At 38.9% G+C, this 26,905-nt stretch overlaps 1 protein-coding gene across 1 annotated transcript in view; it reads left to right on the top strand.

Annotated features, from left to right (window-relative positions):
- NaCP60E (Na channel protein 60E) overlaps positions 1-26,905 on the top strand; it is a 606,984-nt gene that overhangs the window by 421,812 nt on the left and 158,267 nt on the right. The window contains exon 2 of the mRNA XM_083130953.1: positions 4,894-5,102. Within this exon, the coding sequence (XP_082987079.1) occupies positions 4,894-5,102 (209 nt within the window). The remainder of the gene's footprint in view (positions 1-4,893; positions 5,103-26,905) is intronic.

Raw genomic sequence — 26,905 nt, 5'->3', positions numbered from 1 at the left:
TATGTAGCTGCGGGATAAAATATTGTAAGAAAATACACGCATTGGATGTCTGTGAGAAACAAAAGAATACAGAGTCTGACACCTTGCCCTGGTGTACTTATTTGTCCCAGTGTTCTTGTGATTCGCCTCGCAGCAACCCCTCCTGGGAATAAGCTACTCTGCTCAAATCCTCTTAAGACCGATTCAAAGATGGAAACTTCTCCCATGATGCCCCTCTTCAGCTCTCGGGAACAAACTAGGTCCATATAATGCCTTTGGTTGTCGCATTACTGCTGGCCTGTGTTGGTTTATTGGAAGGAGGCTCATCTGAGAAGACTTCTGCTACAGTCGAGCACATGATTTCCATGTACTAAATCCACAAGGGTTAAAAAATAGTTAATCCTAATTTGTACCCTGTACAGTCGACATAGACAAATGTAGATTATCAAATTAAACATTATATTCTCAGTTTGCGCTCGTATGTCAAAAAATTCCTTATTTCGTACCTTCCAGTGAGTCCTATTTTACCATACGATGCAGTTTCCACAGACCAGTCACCTATAACTATGAATATAGTCGGATCTGCGTTCTCTACTTGATCGCGATATGCGTAATGGGTACTAATCAGTAGTATGTAATATCCTCCGGTTTATTTCTTGTACACTTTTAATACAAACTGCTAAAGAAGATAATCTACGAACGTCATTGATTAACATTTGAATCCAAATTCATTAAACAACATTTTATCTTCATCTCTGTTGAAGGTAAATAAATAAATTTACAAATTTCCAAGTAACCAAATGTCAATTTTTTTGTTGTCAATCTTTTACTCTCGTCGAGAGACAGACGTACAGATCGATCGAGATAATAAGCAGATAAATAAACGGACCAGTCAGGAAAGTTCTTTAGAAAAAAGATGGTACTTTTCTTATCTTCTGTACATCCAGTTACATGTTTGCAGTTTTGTTTCATTCTGAGGGTTCGAAGGTGTGTATAGTATATAACGATCGTTGACTTTAGATTGACTGCCTTATACAATGAAATTAAGAACCATTATGTTATATTATGTTAGTATTAGGTAGATGTTTCTGTCCAATGATTTTCTTTTTGTCTATCTTCAGTATTTTCTGAGAAATTGATATGTGTCGATTATTGACAGTCAAAGTGGACGAGAAGATGGACTCTCAACCCATCAAGTTTTCCTACTTGTAGTTAGAGTGGTTTCAAAGATATCCAAACGTGGAAAATGTGTTGCTTTTAATTGTTTGACTCCTGCAGCCGAACGGACATGTCAATCAAAATAATTCATCCCGCGTTAAACTAGTTTACAATAAATCCGCGGCTCTATAACCCGTATGGCTCTTGGCCTATCTCCCGACTGCCAGTTTCACTCCCACAATCCTATCTAGAGGTGTGGAGATCTACATCCAGTAATGGGGTGACGTGAGGTCAGCACGTCGAAACCCCAGCCGTTATTTACTATTTACTACTAAACTAGTATTTACTGGGTGTTTATTTGTAGAAAATTTTAGATCTTCATATTTGCTAGTTTTCTAGGTATATCCGTTAATAATAACAATAAGGTCTCCTCAAAGGTTTAGCAATAAAGATGTTGCTTTAAGGGGTCTACAATTCAATAACCAGCAGATGTATATTGTATTGTAGCTGATCAGTGGTGATTTATTCATTCTTACTTTTTTTTTTACTTTTAACCACTGTGTTAATTGTAAAATACCAGTGTTTCGGAGGGTGAATCTGCCTCCGTCTTCAGGGTAGCGAGTAGTCTGTTAAATCATATGGTGTCTATAAATGGTTGCCCTGGAGGATTATTCTCGGTGGCCAAGGCTCGACCTCGTCTGTCGGTCACAATACATGAAGTTGCCAGGGAGGATTATCAGTGGCTCAGGCTACACTTAGTCAGGTGGCCACGTCAAGACCTATTTTTGTTTGTAGGTGTCATATGGTGTTTATAAATGCTTGCCCTTTATAATCCTCCCTGGCAACCTACAACTGACGTTTGAAGTCATTGGAGACGTTTTTTTTGGTCCGGAAACGAAGAATCAGTCCCTATAATGTCGCCATATCTCTTCTCCAAGGCCTAAAATGGCTGCGAAGACGTGGATACAACAACGTACACCTGAATTGTTTTAAAGAGGATTCGCAGCGTACCATATTTAGACCATGTTGAGTAATACCTTGATATAGAAGAGGATTTACTCTGCCAATTTAAGCAAATCGAGCTATCTATGTGAGTTAATAAAAACGTTATGCCTACTTTGCATTACTTTATGTAGCCTACATCCCTCGTATAAAACAGGGTGAGGCATAACCGAAAATGCAAGTTGCAACAGGTAACTTCAACAGTGCCACACGCTGAGCTGCAACTGTCAACTGCCTTTCTCTCTCTCTCTCTCGCTCTCTCTCTCTCTCTCGCTCTCTCTCTCACTCTCTCGCGCTCTCTCTCTCTCTCTCTCTCTCTCTCTCTCTCTCTCTCTCTCTCTCTCTCTCTCTCTCTCTCTCTCTCTCTCTCTCTCTCTCTCTCTGGCAGTTAATAGAGCGTGAATACGTGAATAGTCAACGTGCCAAAGTGTGATGGGGGCAACTGCTTACCCACGCCCCCTAATCGCTGCCACTGTGTATTAATAAAAATTACCCTTAGAAGTTTTAGAATTAGGATTTACCATGGTATATGAGAAGTTTAAACAACTTTTGATCCGACGCTCTTCAGCCTATACAAAACTGAGGTTTTTGGTAATTGTAATTCGAACAGGCAAATCCACCACAATCCCCCGCTCTTCTTCACAAATTGGGAGCCGGTAAATAAATGAATAAACAAGATTCGTTTCAGTCAGACTCGCTGTTGCTTTCAACGACATTCAATTGAGCTGCTGCACAATGCTTATCCAGTGACACGAACGCTGTACACGGCTGTTTCGCAGGAACGTCGAACAAAACAGCCGGGAAGGGAGGGGAGGGGGCACAGCTGGCATTTTGCTAACAGCTCCATGAATGTTTAAATAGGCGGTTGCCTCGGAGCACGGGTAAGATCCCTTAATTAATGATGCCACTTTCTGTCCCATTATTCGTACCAGGAATTCTTTCCTGGAAACAGTATTTGTCGAATTTGTTTCCAGTTATATGTCCATAAAATCCGATGAAAGTTTAACGGTAAAGAGGTCTTTTGCTTTCAGAGAATTAAAGCGAGCATTGGGAGTATTCTTCTCCAATACGCAATTAACTCATTCTCATTTTTCCGTAACGAATTCTCACAAAATATTCCAACATATTATTCGACAGTATGAAAATGAATTTAACTAATTCCTCAAAACATTACTACAACACCTTCCCGATGGCGTGGTGGTAACGTCGTTGTCTTGTAATCAACGGGTCCCGGGTTCGATACCCGGTGTTGGTACATGGCACAGAGGTTCGGATCCCACTGTAGCTTCAGTACCGATTAGACTACCTGTGCATATAGTGGACTTAACAACAATTCAATTCAACAACAACTGATAAACTGAAGGTTTGAGATCACTAAAGTTATAAACAAAAGCAGATGAAAGATGCAAATTTTAATTGGATATTATAATCACAGAGTTCTGTATACATAAGGGGTTTAATTTACATTTCAGTCTTACCAATCTCATTTTAACTCTAGTTCTAGTTCAATGTAGTTCATTTGTGCATGAAAGTCTCATACCAACAAACGTTACAAACCTATCCTCTATCCCTTGAATCCCTAAAGCAAAGCCGCTCGTAACTGGATAAAGCGAGTGGACGGAGCGAAGCGGTACACGCTGCTGCAACGGCTGGTAAGTGCAGTTGCTTTCCCCCTTCCACGCAATCCCGTTCCCTCAGACGTGTTCTTCGGTCAAGCCCTCTCGAGTTACCACTTGCACAGAGACTTTCTTTCGTTTGCTCGCTCCAGAGATTCCCGGGACATAGTATAGGTCGTTTGTCAAAAAGGGCTTCTCACAACAGATGAGATTTAGGGACTCGGACACACTACCGATTGGGCGAGCTAACTTATGACTTCGCACAATACGTCTCTTAAGTTTAGAGAAATAGTTATTAATCGGACTCGGAAGTTGAGGAAAAATCCTTTTTTTTCCTAGTGTCCGAAGACGAGGCCCAACATAATATATGTTCATTTTGGGTCATTCTAGGCCAGAAAATGGTGGGTTTTATTTGTCCTTTTTTGCCTTTTTCGGCGTTTTTTGGCTTATTAGCCCTTTTTTATCCTTTTTTAGGTTATAACGGCTTTTTTTTGCAACTTCACCTTCTTTCGACTACGTTTTTACTGCCCATTCTCAATTCGAATCATCATCAGTTCATCGCCTCTTAAACATCCTTTCTGTAGTAAAGAAATAAGAGAAAGAAATAAATGTATTTGAACCATCCCTGAAACGAGAGAAAAACATTTTTGGACAACTGAAGCAGGTACGGTACAAGGTCCTTTAACCGTAACTTGTCTGGAAGGTCGCGCTGTAAGTGGCAACTTTCTCTTGTTTTGAAGCTTTCAGTTTTTTCGCACTGTGTGTTCCATACCACCAGAATTTTGTATTTTTTATTCATTAAATATGTAATTAAAACTGAAGTTAGTCTTTTTTTGGCTATTTTAAGGTCTTCAACTTCCGAGCACTAGTTATTAACATTTCAAGAAATTATTTACTTTACATTATCATAAGTTTCATTGACATATTCTTTAAATTGGTTTATTTCCAGTGGTTTTAGAGAGTGATTGAAAAATATGGACTTGGTTCCAATTCCTCAAAACCAGTAGAGTGCTTCCTTGGTTTAACCTTCTCAATGAAGCTGCTGATGTGATTGTCAAGAGAGATTAGTTATAGTGTGTGTAATAATGTGCGTTTGTGTTTGGGGACGAGAATTGATTTCTCCTTTTGTGCTTTCCAGACGTTCTGCGTGGTGTCGAAGAGGTTTCGAAAGAACTACATCCACCGGTTCACAGCCACCAACTCCTTCTTCCTCTTCTCTCCCTGGAACCCTCTTCGCCGAGCCGCCATATTCGTCTCCACGAACCAGTACTTCGATTACGTAGTCATGACCACTATCCTGCTCAACTGCGTCTTCCTAGCCATGACAGACCCCATGGAGGAAGCTGAGTGAGTATCCTTGCTGATTCTATGCTTTGTCTCTTTCAGTCATACTCTTAACGTGCTATTTCTGTTCTGTAATGTTGATAAACTGTCTCCAGCATTAAGGCCGAGCCGGCCTTGAGAGTCTTACGTCAGATACGAATTGTTTACTGCTAGGTTATGGGGCACAGTTGCTTCGGAATGAGAAGCTAAGATGTCCAAGTTTTTCAGACTTCATGAATTCATCTGAATATGTTGTTGGTTGTACGCTGCACAACCACTCATGGCAGATTCTAATGAGTGACTTTTCTGTATCTTATGTCTGTATGTACATAAAAATGGGACACTTATATCCTGAAACATTATACCTTGTCCCACATATCTGTGAAGCAAGGCCGCGCGTAGCGGAAGAGAAGGTCGAATCGAGTGGGCAATACGAATCAGTACATACTGGTGCGAAGGTTTGTAACAGCAATCTCTTTTCCCCCTCCACGCAATCCCATTCCCTCTCGCGTGTTCATTGGTGAAACCGTCTCGCGTCACTACTTGAGCAGAGACTTGTTTTCGTTCGCTTGCTCCAGAGATAGCTGGGACTGAGTATAGCTTCACTTCAATCCGTTATGTGTGTTGACTAACTCTAGGGCGATTGACAAATTCAATAGAAACTTTTCAATAGAGAATTCGGCCATCTCCTTAGTGTTATGCAACACACATGACGAATTGCAAGGAAGCCTGTATTTCAATACCCCATTTTTATTGACGGTGACTGTACACACACAAAACCCAAAATGTGTCAATTGGCACAAATATGTTGACTCCAGTAACACATTATTGTGCTTACACTGATAATGATGCACTTCTGGTGCACCAAAATACACATGGAAATGCAGTTCCATGTGATGCACTAAGAATGCATCAGTTGAGCTTTCAGATCATTCTAAATAGATCGAAAATTATGAATTTAATCATGTCAGTTGATGCATCAACCTTAATTTATTGTATTTCGATTTCTACGTGTAACTCTTCATGGGACATATATTTTAACATAAGAATGTATTTGCTAATTGTTTGTTAGTTTCTCTATCAATTAGTCGGAAAGAGGCAGGGAAACAATGTTTTGAACAGTTATCACTTTTAGAAGTAATTGGCAACTAACTTCATTAAAGAGGCAGGGAAACAATGTTTTGAACAATTCTCACTTTTAAAAATAATTGGCAACTAACTTCATTAAAGAGGCAGGGAAACAATGTTTTGAACAATTCTCACTTTTAAAAATAATTGGCAACTAACTTCATTAAAGAGGCAAGGAAACAATGTTTTTAACAGTTCTCACTTTTAAAAATAATTGGCAACTAACTTCATTAAAGAGGCAGGGAAACAATGTTTTGAACAATTCTCACTTTTAAAAATAATTGCCAACTAACTTAATTAATCTGCCGTTCGATACACGGTGGAGGTACATAGTGCTTCGAATCCAACTTCAAGCTGTCGGTCCATTCTCAATTAGCCTTTCAGTGCAAAAAGTGATCTTACAAACAAACGCCTAAACAAAAGAAACTGATTGATCTGGCCAAGCAATCTCTCACACATGACAAAATTTTAAAACTGATCGGTTAATCTTAAGTGTGTATGTGTTCGAGTGTGTGCATACGCGTGCGTGTGCCATTTCACAATAGAGCGCACAGCTTTGTTTTGTTGCATCATCTTCTAGTGCCTCTCGATGGAGTAGGGGTAGCTTCCTCACCTTGTAATCAAGGGGTCCCGGGTTCAATATCCGGTGGACGCACATAGTGATTCGCATCCCGCTTTAAAACTATAGGTCCAGTCCAGATTAGCCTTACTGTGCATAAAGTGGACTTAAAACACCAACGCAATCAATCAATCAATTAAAACACCAACTCAATGAATCAATCAAGCATCACCTTCTACTGCTAACGAAAAAGCAATATTCACAAAATGATTTTAACTTTTTAACAATTTTACGGCTACATTCAATATACTTTCAACTGTTTTTTTTAAAAAAAAACACGAATACATAGTCCTAGGTCTCATTCCATCGCTTTTTCTCATGTTAAGCACTTCTCCTCATAAACTTCTTGGAGAACACAGATCAAATAAAGCCACTAATACCACAATATAGCATGGTGGTTTGAATTCCTTTGAACAGGAAAATAATGGTAGACTCGTTTAGCTTGGGAAAGAAGGACCAACTTGCGTCTGCCAAATTATTTGATGGAGTAAAAGGGGTATATTTAAGAAAGAAAGATTTAGGTGGGGGTACTGTACTACCCCCTTGGAATATTATATTAAACTATATTTGGAAAGCTTTAATGTATCCCCTGTACCCCCGCGCCACTGCGCTCGCGAACCCCTCCTTCATCGAGCCGAGAAGTCTAGCTCTGTTCCTTCATCATGCAGACTTTAACTTTCCATCCGATTCCACATAAATTCATCACGAGACTCCTTCAAAACTTTTCTCAAGATCCACCCTTTCGTAGATGGATCTTCCTAGGTTGGCGAACGAATGATAAATGAACTGAAAAGAGAAAGGAGAAACGCTCTCCTGGCAAAGTGGTCCATTTTGTCTCTCTCCTCATCTTCTTTCCTTTCTCTAGCCTAAGAGCCAACGTGAAACACTGTACAGGAAGCAGGTAGACAAGACAGTGGAAAAATGGATATAATTTTTTAGCCCCTTTTTTTCCCCAAAGAGGACGCGAAAAGTCTGGTAACAGGCATTTCGTACCACGGTAAATGTTCTTTTCTAGAATGATTCTTGTTTTCTTTCTTCCTTTTCCAACCTTCACCGTGGGATTAACGACAAAGAAAAGTATTAGGGTGATTTACTTGCGGAGAAAATAATTACGCACCAAATCAGCCGAATAAGAGTTTCCTGTGGATAACATTTATTAATTTATTCAACTTGCTTGCAATTTCCGTTATTTATATTGCATGCATAATGTCTTAAGGTAATCTCTGTGATGGATTGTGGGGAAACATAATGGTACTTCCATGTCATAACCAGAGTTCGAACTTTAGACCTCTGATTTCGTAGTGCGTTACAGTTACCACTTCGTCACAGAGGCCGACAGTTATCTTTTTCTTAATCAACGTAATTTTAACGGAGGATTTGGAATTCAGTTTATCTGCGATCCAGGTTAATTACGAAGGAAAACCTTTAACAGAAAAACATACATTTTTCAATTACAGAGGCTAAATCTATTACATAAATATATATATATATTTCTTAAAGAAAAACGTCACATGTAATACATGGCACAGTGGTTCGTATCCCCCTATAAAACTGTAGGTCCAGTCCCGATTAGCCTTTCTGTGCATAAAGTTGACTTAAAACAACAACTGATTGAACATTCAACAAGTAATACGCATTACTCGGAAAGGGCCTCCCCGATGGCGCAGTAGTTGCGTCGTCGCCTTGTAATCAAGGGGTCCCGGGTTCGATCCCCGGTGGAGGCACGTAGTGGTTCGGATTCCACTTTAAACTGTAGGTCCAGTCCCGATTAGCCTTACTGTGCATAAAGTGGACTTAAAACACTAAATCAATCAATCAAGCATTACTCGGAAAGAAGAAGTTATGGAGATACTCTTATGAAATATATTTTATCAATAAAGTGTAATATGGAAACTCGCTAATTAACTTTCAATATTAACATCTGATGGGGATATTTAGTGGATAAATCTAACCCATTCTTTAATTTCGGTATCCTGGTATTCCATATTAGTAACCCTATTCCATATTTGCATATTTTTCTCTATAATTTCTTCTTTATGTTACACTATTTTATCAACATAGAAAACTAAAACAAACGTCAGTTCTCATAACACTTCACGTTTAGCATCAAACACCTTGAGTATTTATTTTTATTTGGAGCATAATTTCCTTTTGCTTTCAAATCGACGTTATTTTACGACTACAGATCAATCCACAAATATAATTGTTTCCAGCACTTCACTTAGCACGTTTCAATATGGAAAATTTGAAGTGGCATGTCTAAAACACAAACTCGTCTCGTCTACAATACTCTCGTAAGAAAAGTACCGCAGCTGCGATTGCACTGCCATCTAGGTTGTCATCTGTTCTTGAACCAGCAGAAACGATCGCTTTCCGCACTATCCCTGTTGGCGTTGTGTAATCAGGGCCGGATTAAGGTGGGTGCTATTGATGCTGCAGCATTAGGCCCATTCCTGAAATAGACCCAGATGAAAACAGACGAGAATTTTCCGAAAGCTGAACAGTTTTCTTTTGTTATATTAACCTGAAAATAAATCTTAGAATGAAATTTGGAGCCCCAGTTTCGGACGCCTAGACACAGGTAGTAAAATGTTCAGCTTGAAAGTTAGTTGTATACAAAATATCGACGGTATACAACATCAGGCCCCTTTTCGTCTTAATCCGGCCCTGGAGGCATTTAAGCTATCGACTACAAAACCATGAAATATCAGAAAGTCAAATTCAATGCCTTAAAAAATGAACCGAATGTGAATTTAGACTGCAGAAAAACATAACTATTGATGAGCAACAGAGACTGTTGATTTCACAGGAAAAGCAGCATTAGCGTGAGGCCTTGAAACGAATACTAGGCCTATATGTTATTAAATATTTGGCAGAGCATGATCTTGTATTACGGGGCAAGGGGCATTAAATATTCGCGGGACATACTATATATATTTCAATTTTTCTTCCTTAGTCTGAAGTACAGGTGTCCTACAAAATCATAATGTAAACACTATTACATTTTCATTTAGTTTTCATTCTGATGTACGTCGTTACCAGGTGGAGGCACATGGCACAGTCGTTCGGATCCCACTTTAAACTGTAGGTTCAGTACCGATTAGCCTCTCTGGGCATAAAGTGGATTTACAACAACAAATCAATCAATCTGACGTTCATTATATTTAATTGCAAAAACGGGAATGTTTAATATCATATTGTTACTTTAACTAAAAAGTAGCAATATTTAATCATATCCCATAACATAATTGTTTTCTTTACTTTTCATTGAATTTTGACACTGTTGTGAATTTGCATTGCTTCCATAAAATAATATTTTTATATCATATTTCATTCTATGAGTAAGCAAACAATAGCCTATATGTTAAGTATTTTTGATACAAATATTTGTAACACTATCTTTATGTCGTGGCCACTTTGATTATGATTTCAGTAATTTTGGATATATTTAAGTATGTCAAAATAATACACGCATGCAGGCTATATCAGATTAGTTACTTAATTAGAAGCACCAGCATCCTATAAACTCATTAAAAAAACGCACACAAGTTGCCACCCCTGTCATGACCCCCTTTCCGTATTAACTGCGTTTTCTGGCAGAAAAAATCATAACAACAAGGGCAAATTTACAGTACATGCCTGCGAACACAAAGAATAAGAAAAAAAATCTGGGGCTTGTATCGCTAAAATTAGGTATCAATCAGCAAAAGTCATTAAGATAAGCTGGTTGCCAAATTTTAAATTTTATTGGTGCTAAACGGCGATACTGCGAACGCGCGCTCGTGCTTAACAAGAGGTAATAATTGCACAATTTTAACAACCAGGTTGGCGTTAGGGAATAATTTTACAAGAAACGGATATTATCGATATTTTAACATTACATAATACAAGGGCCTCGCGATATAGTTCGCACAGGGCCTCGCGTTCCCTAACGGCGGCCTGGGTGGAAGAGCGTTCAGGAAGTCCCGGATGAACTTTCGGCAGATAAGGAGCAGAAGGCTGATACGAGAAACCAGAGCGCGGGATTTTCACGCAGGATGAACGAACTTGAGACAGCAGTTATGGTGACTGCCTGGAACGATATCCTTGGCCGTCACAGCAGTACGAGCATTAGCCTCCAAGATCCTACAGTCAGAATGAATACGGCAATTGGCTTGATGGCATCACTGGTCGACACGGTTCAGTTTGCATGGGATAGATTTGACGTGTATGAGCAGGTGGCAACCGAAAATGTACAACACGGCGAATGCAAAGACGAGCAGCGTCGAGGCCGTAAGCGAAAGCGAATGCCTGATGAAGGAGCTGCAAACGAAGCGGATCTCAGCCAAAGGGAAACGTTCGAAACTCAAACGTATCTGGTCATGATCGACAGTCTGTTAGCTGAACTGGAAAAGCGGATGAAAGCATTTGACGATATTTGTAAAACATTCGGATTTCTCTCGGAGCTAACGTCATTGAGCAGATCTAGGAAAAAGCCAAGAATCTTGGCGGTTGAGCTGGTACAGTTTGCTACATTTATGCGCACGCAGAAACTGGTGACTGTGAACGAATCAGCAGAGCCGTTGAATCTTTCTCAGACATTTCCAAACGTCGAGATTGCGTTGAGCATCTATCTGTGCATGATGGTGTCCAATGCCTCCGGCGAACGGAGCTTCTCAAAGTTGGGAATAGTCAAAGTAGAGCTGCGGTCTTCAATGGGGCAGGAAAGGCTAAGCATGCTGGCGCTTATGAGCATTGAGCATGAGATGCTGCGCAGCCTTGACTTCACTGACACGATCGAAGAATTCGCGCTTGCTATGGCTCGAAAAACAGCAATATAAGTAAGCAGCACTAGCGCACCGCTCATAATCATTTCATGGTACATTATCATAATCACAATAATGATAATAAAAAACATAAAAACAAGAGAAACATTAAAATAGAAAAACTATATATATATATTAATCACAGTATGTAAGTGCATCAGGTCCAATTTCGTCTTAATCCGGCGCTGGCTGTGTTCATAATTTTAGAACCAATCAATGATACCAGCATGAAACTAACTGCTAATTGAAGAGAAACTCTTCAAGTGTTAGCAAATTCCTGTCGACACGGGTGTCAATTACACGTGGAAATACCGTCATTCATTAAAGAATGAACCACCACACGAAAATAACTGCCAGGAACTGCAGGTTACTGAGGTCCGGTTCAGGACATGTCCACCAGGTCAACTTTCAGTTCCATGGGACGTAACCCAAAGAAATCAGTTTGGAAAATGGGTGAAGATAGCCTGGCCGCCAGGCTCGCCAGATCTTTCCTCCTCTTGATTTTTATCTCTGAGGCTATGTGAAAAAACAAGTGTACACTGTTGAGGTCTGAAATATGGAGTGTCTAGATTTCTTCTAAAACTGTGTCTGTTTATAACCGCGACCTCAACATTAATTTGCGGCGAGAGACTGCTTTCGAAGTTCGGATAGTGCCGAGCCGAGACGGCCTTGTAAAATAAAACGAGAACCAACCCTTCGAAACTTGACGAGACCGATATCGAGGAACACGTCTGTAAAATCGACACTTGGTGAGACTTTTTATCTCTCTCTCTCTCTCTCTCTCTCTCTCTCTCTCTCTCTCTTTCTAACTCTCTCGGTTTTCTCCTTGCATTTCTCTCTTCAGCCTTTCTTTATTTCTCTCTTTCTAACTCTCTCACTCCCTTGCTCGCCCTTCTCTTTCTCTCTCTCCCTCTCTCTCTCTCTTCTTTCTCTCCTTGTATTTCTCTCTTTCTCCATCTCTCTCTCTCTCTCTCTCTCACACACGTTTCTATATTTTCTCTCTATCCCTCTCTTCTCTCCCTCCATTCCTCTCTTTCTCTCCCTCTTTCTTTATCTCTTTCTATTTCTTTATTCCTTTGTTCTATTTCTTTTTTGCTCTTTATCACTTTCTAACTTACCTCCGCTCTCTCTCTCTCTCTCTTGCTTACTCCCCTGCATTTGGCACAGTTAAACAACATTATTTCTCATCTTCTACGTATTAATTCTTTCGAAAATTACTTTTTCCTTTCAACGATAAGCCGGCCCCCGTGGCGGAGTGGTTTACACATCGCGCTACTACGACGCCAAGAGTCCTGGGTTCGAATCCCGGCCTGGGCATGGATGGATGTTTATGAGTGTCCATTCATCAATTTCAACATGTAATCACTCAGACCCATCTTCACAAATTAGCCAAAAGTGGCACAAAAAGCTAAGTAAAATAAAGCAAATCAATCGATCGAACCTTTCAACGATAAGGTAATTTACTGCAGGAAATTGATTCAATGCTCAGCAAATTATTAAAGTTTTCCAATTACATAACTATTTAAAATATATTTTTAAATAGCTTATTGTAAAGCGGCAGAAAAGCATGCCTGGAGTACTGATGCACTTTTTTTCTTCCATGACCTTCTTATTTTATTCTTCTGCGCCAGTTGCTATTCGACTCCGGTTTTTCCTAGCCTTCGTTTAACGGTGCCAGTCTGCAGTTTCCGCCATCGATCTGCTCGGGGGGGAAATCCTCCTGGAGCCGGCAAACTCGATTCAAAGAGATGAAGGGCAAGGGGAGGCGGTCGGAGGCTCGTCTTGAATCTTAACAGTTGTTGTTCGCGGGCGTGCTAATCCGAAAGGTGGATGCTGCAAGGTTTCCAACTCAGGAGATCTGGAAACGTCCTAAATTTTAAAAAAATGAATCGTGCAGTCAAAGGCAAAAATAATAATAGGCAAATTTAATCACTATTTTTTTATTCTACATCCTGTGTTTTTAAGAAATGGAATAAAGTTAATACGAAACAGATATTGTTCTCTGTTTATTGACGTTTTAATTTCAATTTATGATCGTCACATTGTCGTGGACAATTTGCTTACTGTTTCTTTTGCCGTTGGGTGTACAATACCTTCTTAAATATAGCGTGCAAGAGTTATTGTTTTTGTTCGCCAATAAAGACTATAGAAAGAGAAGAGTGAGGAGGCAGAACATCCGGAAATACTGGAGTGGAATCATCTTTACCATGCCTCTATAAGGCTACCAGACTTCTCGATTTAGTGTATACAGTTCTTACCTTTTAATCTTTGTACAAGCTTCTTCCTGAATGCATGTATTGACTTTTGGTTAGCTGTTGTGAATCATTTCGGTTGTTGATTGTTTCCGGAATGGAACCAGACGTGACATACTGACAGCAATAACCGGTGCGTTAAGTTATTTCTCAGTTGTTCTCGGTCTTTCAGCATAGTTGCATTACAGTGATTGACGAAAGACAAATAGATTACAATACATGTAGAAGTACTATAAAATCAATCAGAGGCTGTTTACTCTCCCCCAGATGAACACATTTTCTCTCCTCTCAGATTTGTTATGTTACACTTGGCAATTTTTCAAAAAGAAATTCAATTTCACGCTCTGAAAGTATGGTAACTTAACATAAATACCACTAAAAATATGTATGTAGGCTAGAAAGGCATTTATATTTCTAGCTTCGCTTGCTTCCTAAAAGGCGGTGATAATACATGCCTGATAGGAGCGGATCCAGGATTCAGTTTTGGTGGGGAACCAATTTCCAAAAGTGTACACATAAATACTAATGAAGATTACAGTACTACTGTAAATTAAAGTTTACCATGGTGAAACAAGTTTTTTATACTTTAATATTTCTTTAAGTACCAGTTCCAGTCATCTGTACATGCGGCCAAGTTATTAAGAACATATTTAAAAATTACATTGTAAAAAGAAGCAATATATTAAAAATAGTGTATTCCTCGCGAACACACAAGTGACAGAAGTATTTTGATATTATAAAACAGTCTGTTTTACTTCATTTCTTAATTCTTTTTTGCTATATAATTAGTTTAATGTAGTACCTGAGTCCTTTTCAGTAGAATGCATGATAAATGATAAAGCTGCTAGTAATTTGGACACCAGTTTCACTTTTCAATCGTCAAATAATTGTAACTTACTCAAGACATTTACCTCACCCTACAAATACTGTAGCTGTAGTTTTCGTGAATGCTTCCTTCCAAATATGTCAATAACCTCCTCTGGTTTCACTTGGTAATTGTCTTTATGGATGTTCAGGTGAGCCAAACCAATCAATCGTTCATTTACCTATTGTAGATCTAAGGTAGGTCTTGATTTTTCGCAGATTGGAGAATGAACGCTCAGCTGTAGCCGTTGTGAGAGGAATCACACACAACAGGTGAAGCAAACTTCTAATGTTGGGATACAAGGAAGAAAATTTGTACGCCTCTGCTGGATTATCTGGGTAGATTTTTCCAATAACCAGAATTGTCTCCATAACTTGAGTTCCCCTTATAATGCTAAAATAGACTGCACATCATCTTCATAAAATTTAGCTGCCTCAATTATATCTTTAGCTGGGTCATCTTCTTCAACAATGAATTTCGGAATTACTTTCTGCAGAGTACTTAAGACTTCAATCTGGTTTCTTTGACATCTAAAATCAAATTCAGATATTAAATAATCCAGAAAAGGGATGAACACAACACATCTGAAATAATCGATGACATTCTTTGAGGGAATATTTGACCTATGTCTTTTGATTCTGTGCAATTCTTGGGATTTTTACATCAACATTCAGCTCTTCAGCAAGTGCTAAACTTTCCTGAAAGACTTTATCAAACTCTTGAGCACTGTTCTTTCTTATATCCAATAGAGTTGAGTAAACAATGTAAAGTAAAGATGAGAACATTGTTCAATAAGTGGGAGCTTAGTTCTGATCGCATCATCTGCATATAGTGTTGGGTAGGATAATACGCTTTAAACCTTACTTTCACGCCCTTTGATTCTTTCATGACGGAACAAAGAACAGGGAGAAACTTTGCAACTTTCAAAGGTATACGGAGCACAAACTTTCAACGATGTTCGGGGACACCAGCTTCCAATGGTGTATGGGGGCACCAACTTTCAACAATGCACAGGGGGCAACAACTTCAAATTATGTTCGGCACTCAGCAATTTTTAACGATATACGGGGTGCACCACTTTTCAAAAGTGTACACATACTTAATAAGATTTTTTTTATTAATTTTGTAAACTGCATATTACGAGTATAATTTGCTCGAGCATTGGGGGGGGGGGGCAAGCACGTGCCCCTGTGCCCCCTTCTGGATCCTTCTGACTAGGGTTCGAACCTGGGACCTCTGGGCTCGTAGCGCGTCAGACATGCACTCTACTACGGAGGGCCTACAAAGATAAATAAGCAAGAGAAGGAAAAAAATGATTCTATACAGCACATCGAATTTAAAAACAGATCACACGAATAAGTTACGTTGCTCCTCTTTGCGTCAGGAAGGAACTAAACCCAGCAACTTGATCCAGAATTAGTACCACTGATCGTAGCCATCTGATGCGGATGAAATCACGGCTTCCGTCGCAAATACGGAGTTATTCTCGTTTATCTAGTGAGGCACGTGTCTATGCATACAAATAAGGCCTTTCTTAAGTGGGTGAAGTGTTCAACTAATGTTAATCTACCAGAACTCGTGCGCCATAATGGGGAGCTTAGAGGAATTCGAATTTACTTGGGGCGGAGATTAGCTCGGTGAAGTGGGGATTGGAGATGCAACCTGTGTTAAAAGATTCGTGAGAGATGAACAAACAAACTTCACAAGATGGCGTGTATCGTTATGGACAAGTGATACACGATTAAAGTTTATATCAGTTTAAAAATTACTAATGTAATGAAACTTTTTCATAGAAAACATAACTTCATTGAGACACGTTAATGTTAGCTCGAAAGTTTACAGTCCCTGTAACCAAATTTAAGTGTTTGAAAGGCCAAGGCTTTTTAATGTAACTGAAACTTTAATTAGCATATTGAGCAAGCACTAAAGAAACTAAAAAATTACAAACCTTCTTGTCATATATGTTTAGTAAAAGTGATATTTATTTTAAAAGTTAATATTTTAATTTCTTTAAGATTCCGCAAAATCGGATGTTTGGAATTTTTGTGCGAGAAAATCACCACGCAGTTATGAACGAACCGTGAGGTTTCCGTTTCGTAGAGCGAGCAGCGGTACTGTAGCGTTATAAGAGAGGCAGAAAGGATGGAGCGACCGAGGCAGCAGGCTGCGTCGATCGCGTTCGTGCGGTGGCAAACCTCTCATCTGATCCACAAGGGACAGTTCAATGTGGTATTATAATCATGGTTGGAAAACAGGAGGTTATTTCCTTGAAAAGGACACCTTTCCCCGCATTATTTTTTTTTTTCCTGCAGCTTACTTGGCTTTGAGGTGGTACTTCGCTGCCCTCCACAAATGAAAGCAAGTTTTTCAAGCCTGGTCTAAGAGTTTCTAGAAGGGCGTTTTTATTTGAGATCTTCAATTTCTTTCACAATAAAGCTCGTGCGTGATACCAAATGGTAACCATCCCCGAAATCGACGCTTCCACAGACAGAATGCTGCATAAATTGCTAGTTGGTGTTGAAAAGGTTCTTTATAGAGGTTTAGGAACAATGAAATCTCGCAGCACCGCAAGATCTCGCACAATGTGACTTGTAATATCGCCTCGGACTTTAAAATAAAGATTGATGTCCTTTACAACGAACTAGAGCTTTCAGTTGTAGCAAAAACAGTGTCAACTCATTTTCACGTAGGACAGTTTGAGATAGGTTTCTGTAAACTTGATACAATCCCTATCTATTGGATTTACATCACGTAAGAAAGCCTTAATACTTTGGCATTATTTTAACCATTTCAGAGCCACCCCGATGACGTAGTGGTAAAGTCATCGCCTTGTAACCAAGTGTTCGATACCTGGTGGAGGTACATTGAACAGTGGTTCAGATTCCACTATAAACTGTAGCTCCAGTCCCGATTAGCCTATCTGTGCATAAAGTGGACGTAAAACAACAAATTTACTTCAACTTGATTGAAATTCTAACCATTTCAATCAAACTAGTTCAAATTCTCCCCAATACCGTAATGGCCAACTTTGTAAGCAAGGGTTTCGATGTTCGTTCTTCGGACGATGTACATTCAGTAACTCGGATCCCAGTTTAAAGTGTAGGTCCAGAGCCATTTAGACTATTTGCATACAAAGTGGATTAAAAACAAACTTTTACAAACCATTCGTCGTCCTGGTCTGTCGTTCACCCTTTCTCTCTCCTACAAGAGTATTGCTTCATTGGGGTGCGAGGGTTAACCTTTCGACGTAGAAAATTTAATTGTAATCTACATTGGGTTGGTGGGTTGTCCCTTAGGATTAGATTGCCCAGGTGCCTCTGGTTAAGCCAGTACACATCTTTAGAGACTGCTTTTTTTTTTTCAAAAGTATGGCGATTGTAGTTCTCAGTTATGTGTATTAGATTTAAAGTTCGTAAGGAGTTCATATCCTCAAGATGAATTTTAGTCAATGCCTTCTTTACTTCGGAAGAACTGATCTATACCCTGTCCCATCATTCTCTGGAGCAAGGCTGCGTATAGCGGCAGAGAAGGGAAGGGAATCGAGTGGGCATAACGAAGCAGTACACGCTTCCGGGAAGGCTGGTAACTGCAGTCGCTTCCACCGCCCCGCTCCTCCACGCAATCCCGTTCCCTTTCACGTGTTCATTGATGGGGCCGTCTCGCGTCACTACTTACACAGAGACTTGTTTTCGTTCGCTTGCTCCAGAGATAACTGGGACAAAAAGTAAGTATAAGTATAGCAAATGGCTATACTTCATCTAAATTAAAAATTAAATCTTGTAGTGACACTCTTCCCCAAATGAAGTTTCGAATTTTTGTATTCTGAGAACGTCCCTGAAATAAATGGTGGTGTAAGTCCACTTTTTGCTCAGATAGGCCAATCAGGAGTGAACCTGCAATTTTAAATGGAATGAAACCACTGTGCAGTGTTCGTCCACCGGTGATCGAACCCAGGAACACTAGATTACAAGGCGACAGTGTTATCACCACTCGAATGAGAAGGACCTTCACTTCAGTGTAAATTCATGAAAATATTTTTCATTTGTAAAGTCTGAGTTTTGTACTGGTTATTAGAATGACTTATTTATTTATAATATTATGTGATTTTTTTTATTTACTCTTTGCACTTCTACAGAGGATTAAACCTCGAATTGCAGAAACCGTAGTCTGTCTAGTTAATACAATACAAATTACATGGGAATATACAATACAAACACATATTCATGCACACAACATCATACATCCATTTAGGCAAGAAGTTCATACGTAATTCATAAGTATTGCACACTGTCAATGGAACACATTAAACCATTAAACACATGTGTGTTAACATCTATTTAACAATCTACATTCTATCAGTATTTCGTTTTTTATAGTACTGAGTTTATTATTCTTTTATATCTGTCAAGTGGAAGTGATGGACCTATTTATTGGTGCTTTGCAACAATGATATTACAACTATGACACATCCTATTTATTGGTGAGTTTTATATGCGAGTTTTTGGAATCTTATAAGCCAGAATATTTCTATTGCGCAGATTACTTTTTCTTACATTAGGGTAGGTAGGGGGAAATCGGGTCACTTGTTTTAAAAAAAACTCTATTTATGGGATATCAGTGTCTTTATTACAATTGAAATTATATGCATAAAAACAAGCAAACCTTCAGCTAATAGACTAATATAGAAATTACTTTGATTTCGTAATATTCACCCAGATATTAGCATTGATCAAGTGAAGCATTGATCCGATTTTCCCCACCTCAGCGGGGTAAATCGGATCAGCTGTTGGGTAAATCGAATGACACAGATTTTGAAAAGAAAATACTACAAATGAACTGCTATTAACCAAAGCCGTTTACACAGCGTTCATGGAACCACTCTTTACAAGCCTGGTACTGTATCCAATCTCGAGTCTGGTGACTTTTTTTCATGGTAGTACGAAATACTGCAGAATCCACACCTCCACGCTTCGATATTCGCACTACGTATTTGATGCGAGTTTTTCTGCTTGCATAACGTATCTCTTATCCTTTCTCATATCCCCAGGGTTAAGATAAGTAGCTATAATTTTCAACTGATGTCAGACGAAGTAAAGGAATAGATTTTTGTGTATCAAACACGTCTGAAGCTTTCCGTATTGAATACTCTCCTTCTCTATGAGCAGCAACAGCTGACCAGGAACTATTAGGACTAGGACCATGAGCAGTTTTCCGAATGTAGTTTCGAGGCATCTGAAACAAAACATATATCCTACATTAAAGTATACACATGTGTTGTGTTACAAATTAGGCTGCTGATGATCATAGATAGACAGACTGATTTATGAAAATATAAATATAGCCCACTGGATCCCTCCAGTTATTTCAAAGCAATCAAACTGACAGGAAAATTTGAATGATCCGATTTACCCCGTAATACACCTTATTAAAAACAACTTCATTTTGTTTGCACTGATTTACGTGCTTTGTTTAAAATTAACACAACATCTGGTGGGGCATGCTTAATTCAATGAAATATTACAACTGAATATAAAATATACGTAACAAGCAATGAAAAGACGCTTATTCCACGACAATGAAAACTTATATTTATTGCTTTTTTGTCGTCACAAAAATTCACTTATTTAAACAATGTAAACTGGAACTCTTCTGACTCCGAACAAACAAACAATGGGTTCTGTCAATTTCCATTTCTTCTGAGACGTGGCAGCACAAATGCACACAGCAATAACGCACAAGCTTCAGTTCTTGTGTCTGCACGACTGAGTTGTTTTCGGCCGATCCGATTTTCTCCATGATCCGATTTCCCCCTACCTACCCTAAATTGTAATTGATATAGAAAGAAGCTGTTATCTAAGATACTATTAATTGTTTCATACTAGTATAACTGTTCTAATATTTTCCCCTTTTAACTAAAACTTTTAACATTTGCTGGTAGCACAAGAAATTCTGTAAAGCCAACGTCAGTTCTTGCAGTTGAGTGCACTCTAACTGACGTATGGTTTGTTGCAAGGTTCGTGAAGCATGTGTATCTTGTGAAAGCACAAACTTGCAACCTTACACCACTTAGTTCTCACCATGTTCTGTGACGCCGACCGTAGAAGACCGCAATATGCAAACCCCTTGGTGCTCTCAAAGTGCTTTATTTGTAATGGGTGCTTTCGTGTGAGCTTGTAGTGTCACGCCCAGGCGCTGTTGTAAATGGAACCAAACAACAAGACCTTCATCAACAAAGTAATTACGGGCAATTCTCAAGAAGGCTCGGATTCAATTCCCCGCGGGGCCATTTTGTAGGCGACAGTCAACTATTCTGTTGGGATATCCCTGCCAAGCAGCTGTCGTCCATAGAACAAGACAGAAACTGTTTACTAAGTGTTCCTATCTGAATCTTTTTCGTTTCAACTTTAACTTCGACACTGGTGTTATGAAATCAGGTAATCGTAATACTGACAAAGTTACAAAAGTATGTACTAGAAGGGTTAAAACCGATTTTCACTTGTCAGTTTTCTCACAATTGCCTTTCTTATTTGTTTGTTTGCCTGCTTCTTCTTTTATTGTTCATTTTTCCTTCTTAACTGCTTATTCTTGTCTTTATCGGACCTCCTCGGTGGCAGTGGTTTGGATCGCACTTTAAACTGTAGGCCTAGTCCCGATTAGCTTATCTGTGTATATAGTGGGGTTATAAAAAAATCAATTCAATCTTGTTTATCGTATCGTTTTTTTTTTATGTAATTTACCTCTCCTTATTCTCTTCGTACGTATCTATGTCCTCATCCTGGTTTACATTTTAATTTTATGTATATAATTTACATTGGAAAGGAGATATATATGCGAAAAACTAGACTTTACCGTGATTTCGGCTGGATTTTTCAAGATGGCGGCGCGCGCACAGGCGCGCCAAGGTCGAAAACTTGGATTTTACAACAGGGAACAGTTCATAAAACTGTTAAAAATTTGAAGCCATTGATCAAACCTGATACTGCATATGCATAATGATTAATGAAAAATTAACGTGAACATATTTGAGTATGACAATCTTTGGAAACAAAATATTTTAACACTTCCCCTTACTCATATTTGCATACATACACATGACCATAATTACTTTAAACCTAACTGTGATACATAATTGTCATGCACAATTTTAGATACAGGATTTGTTAACAAATCTGCAATCATATCATTCGTTGGTTGATAAACCAAATGAAAATCTCCTTTTTGAACAGCATCCCTAATATAATGATGTCGTACATCAATGTGTTTTGCACGCCTATGGTGCTGAGAATATTCAACAATTTTATGAGCACTTAAATTATTATCATTTAAAATTGTAATTGGCACCTTAATATCAATTATCTCTGATAACAAATTTTTCACAAATTGTGCCTTTTTGGCGGCATCGCCCAAACTATAATTCTCGGCTTCGGTACTTGAGGAAGCAACGGTTCGTTGTTTCCTCGATTCCCAATTTACAATTGAACCTCCAAATTTTACAACTAAACCACTGTATGAGCCGTGACTTCACAAACTCGCTTGTAAGTTTCGCCTGTGTTCCTTCAATACCCATTACCAAAGGATTAAACTCTTCAGGTAATCCAATCAACATATTTCAGCGATTTCTTCATCATCGATACTGCATCCCACGTCCGCTAACTCTTGTTGCAATGAGATGATTTCACCCAGGTACAAGTCCATTGAAGGAAAATCTTCATAACACACTCTGGCCAGTCTTATTTTAATTCCTAAGCGCCTACTTATACCTTGGTTTTCGTAAGCTGCCTTCAGATTATCCCATGCTGCCTGCGCACTTTGCGCATTTCTAACATGTGGGTAGCAAGTAGAATGCACACACAAACAAATCTTGGCATACACTTTCTGGTCTCGAACTGGATCCACTGGAGTAGTACTTTCGACGCAGTCCCATAAACCACAATCGATCATAGTTAAGTTCATTAAGAATTTCCACGTGGCGTAATTCTTAAGACCTTCTAGTTTCTCGATGTTTGGCTGTCCACCATTATTAATCACGATTGGAGTCGTCATTTTCCTTACAGTGTATGTAGCATCGAATTTGTTTCAATATTCTTGTCACCGTAATTTGAGTACAAGAAAAAATTACATAGCACAAATTTCGATTCAAAGCTTCACAAGCACTACATGCATTATCATATCATGTGATCAGTCATGAATAACATAACAAAATTTACGATAAAATTTTCCACTGTGATGAAAACACTCCCAAGTACATTGCAGCACAGTTCTTGAACACCTGGGCTGGGTTCATAACCTGTTAAAAATTTGAAGCCATTAATCAAACCTGATACTGATTAATACGCCGAACTGAACATAAGAAGTTTTATTTCTCTTCATAGAAGCCACACAGACACAATAAGATTGAACAAAAAAAAAAAATTAAGTCGCTTCACAGACTATCTCACACTATGAAAAATTAACGTGAACATATTTGAGTATGACAATTGAAACTACCAGAATAATTACGATCGCAGATCACTAATTTGCACTGGCCTAATTAGCCTTTCAGTGGATTTAAATGTACTCAAAGAAACAAACAATTTTTATTTCTAAACTTCATTCTCAAGTCGTATTTGCGAGGTATGTCTTAAATGTAGATTATTATTAGGGCCCGGATTTATAAGCACAATCAAACAGTAAAACAAGCAAGTTAGTAAGCACAAAAAATAAGAAATAATAAGCACCAAAATAAGCATAAACAAATATAGGAAAATCTGAAAAATATTTGTTTATCAGATCTCTTAACTTATTCAAAGCTTTTAAAGTATGTAAGGAAGGTTATCCTGAAATTTTCTTGTGTGAAGCTCCTGCGTCTGTCAGTGAAGAATGATTTGTACAGTGAAAATGTTCTTTCCACGTAGCATAACATCACAGGCGCATGTGAAAAACACCACAGTTCTTATTCGGTGAATTCCTCTTCAATGTCTGTTTCTTCACCAGAAATATTTTTATAAATTTGACACAGTGGTTTGCAACCGGGATTTTTCAGTAATACCTGACTGAGCTTGTCGGACACAATTTTAGCAACACCGTGAGTTTCTGAAGACAACGTTACTGAAATTTCATCAATGAGAGAAAGCGAATATTGCAATGGATTATTTCGAGCTTTCAACTGTGTTATAATATCAGGAATTTGGAAAAATGATTTTGGATGAACTGTATCTTTTCTTGGATGCCGTTTCTCCCGTGCGGCTATTTAGAAGCATTGATCTCGTCATGCCGATGCCGTCGTGTGATTGAAATAGGATTGAAATATGACTGATTTGGGTAAAATATGCTATTTTAAACCAAAATCATAAAATAAGCAAGCATAACCGTTTCCTGCAGAAATAAGCATTTATAAACACTTTCAACCTTAGTTGAATAGCTCATCAAGGTATGTAATACGAAGTATAACCTTTCTTCTTACCATTAGACGTCTGGAAAAGAATATGCATTTCGCTTACAAATCCGGCCTCTAATCATTATGAAATCAGAAAAAATTAAAGAGGAACTCTCAAAATGCAGGGGGAGGTAGGAAACCCCGAACGGAGGGTACAGCAGGCGTTTTGCTTAATTCCCGCTGCGTGGCAGCACTGGAGTACCCGGTCAGATTTATCTCCACTAGGGACTCCAGAACATGCAATTTGACATGAAACCTCTCTGTAGTGTGGTAACGTCAGTGCGTTCTTAGTTCGTGTTTTGGCACACACATTTCACAGCTCGCTTGGCAATTGGACCTGCATTATATGAAAACCTTGCACAAGCGAGGACATAGTTGTATAATAATTACTTTAAAAACCACAGTTAAAGCATTATCGAGCCTGAAGGTGAAAAGTAGAAAGAGGATAACACGATAACACGATTTACGATGTGACATAATGACAAAATAACGTGTAGAATTGATATTTTCTGCAGTAATGGTTCCACTTAGTAAGCATAATTCCGAAATTCAAAAGCCTGGGTGCAAACAGGGTCGCACGGCCAAATGATCCCTTGAAAGAAGTTGCAAGTAAGATTCGAAAATGAGTGTCGAAAAAGCAGCAACGCAGCATCTTATACCTAAAAGCTATTTTTCAATATGAACTTCCAAAATTGAGAACGAAGTGATTTTCGACCGAAACTCTGACGATTTGAATCTTGCATGCACAGAAGTACATCCGTTAAATCCTGAAGTATTCTCCAGCGTAGACTTCGCAGTAATAGACATTCCACAATGTTCAGGCCACCTGCTGCAACACACTGTTCTGGGAATCTCTGGAGCAAGCGAACGAAAAACAGATCCTCTGCTCAAGTAGTGACCCGAGAGGGCTCGACCAATGAACGCGTGAGAGAGTAAGGGAGTGCATGGATGGGAAAACGCAGATGCAGCTACCAGCAGTAGGCAGCAGCACAGACTGCTTTGCCCCGCCCACTCGCCTTCTCTCTTTCTCTATCGCTATGCGCGGCCTTACTCCACAGATTCCCGAGAGAGAGTGTAAGTGAAAGCTCTGCAGGAATTTCCTCATACCTGATAATATAGGTAGGATTGTTTCTACAAATTTCTACTTTATGCGTACAGTCTTGTGAAAATATACTTCTCCCATGTGTGTACTGGTAATTAGGCTCAATGGGGAAAGTATTTTCTTCCACGACTGTACATAGGCGAGCCAGCCTCTCTTTCGCAACGAAAATTGCATTCTTGCAGGCCAATGAAACCTACACCCTCTGAAAGGTTTTCCGTTCTAAATCGCGTTCATGCTTTCCCATCATCAACATTTTATTGTTATCTCTGTGATAAACTAAAAGTGGAAGAAGAAGAAACAAAATAAATACAAATAGTTTTAATCCTGAAAAATGTACATCTTCGTTGAAACAGGACTTTTAATACTGTTTGCGTGCAGGACGAAATCATATCTGACTGAAGAAATTCAAGAGTTGTTTTAAAAATCTCTCGAAATTCTATCGTTTTGTGAGAATGAATGAAGAAAGGGCCGTTCTACCGTGATGAAGAAAGCTGCTTCCTTTCCGGTATCTCTCCCGAGAAACCTTCATCCTTCATCAGCCACCCGGCTTCTCGTGCACTCCTTAGCTTCATGCCTGCCTGACTCCATCTTCCAAAGTTTTGCGGAACACCTCATGCCTTCCTGTTGCTTTTTTATTTCCACAAGACTCATCTCCTTTGTTCCGCACCGGGAGAAGCAAGTATGTATTTGGAATCCCTCGTCAGAGGCCTCCCCTCGTATACTTGCTGCTTCCTGCATTGTTCCCTTCCCTCCAACAAATAAGCTCTTGTAAACGCGGGAGAAAACTTGGCCGTTTACCTTTCACATCTTGACTCCAAGGCCCATGTCGTTACTGGTGGAATACTTTGGGAATGGTTTTGCTACGTATTTCCCTCTTATCCGGAAAGAATAGAGCAAATGTATTTCCTTCGAAACTTCTTAGGAGAGTTTTTTTCCTGAAAAACAATTATTTTCGGTGTTTGTCCACGCAGTAGCATCAACGCCAGGGAAAAATAAGAACGGGGAGGGGGGGACAGAGTGATTGAAGAGAATACACAAAAATTCTCAAGAGGTTCAAAAGTTAAAATGGTAATAATTATACCATTATACAGTCTGTCCGAGATGTCCCTGTACCACTACTTGTTGAAAATTGGCCAGTATTCTGTTCCTTGGGTATGATTTCGTTTTCGGGTTGGCATCCCTCCTCTGAGGGTCACATGGAACTCTGGCTCGAATTCGTTTGCCAGTTGTTGCGCCATGGGTGATATGAGCGGACATACAGTAATTACAGTGCTGATGAACGACAACGCACGGGGCAAATGATGTACTGTGTAACGTATGTAAAGTTCCCAAGTATGTTAATAGATACATTTATTATAATAAATAAATGTCATGTACATCAATGGTAATATGTACTATAATATAATATAGAGATACGGGAACTTCTCGGACACTCTGTATATTCATACATTCAAGAGTGACCTTCTTACAGTGTGGATAAAAATCATGATTTTTATTTAAAAAATATTTTTGACGATTTTTTTAATTTAAATCTGATTTTTTTATTTTTCTATTTCTAAGGAACACGCTTAAAATTGCTTGTATTGTTTTTGGCATCATACATGTAGATAGCCTATATGTTTTTTCATAGAAAGGCTTTTT

Source organism: Lepisma saccharinum, chromosome 11 (genome assembly GCF_977018435.1).
Source record: "Lepisma saccharinum chromosome 11, izLepSacc3.1, whole genome shotgun sequence".
Lineage (NCBI taxonomy): Eukaryota > Metazoa > Arthropoda > Insecta > Zygentoma > Lepismatidae > Lepisma > Lepisma saccharinum.
Note: the sequence above shows the minus strand (reverse complement) of the source record. Positions and strands in the feature narration are given on the sequence as shown.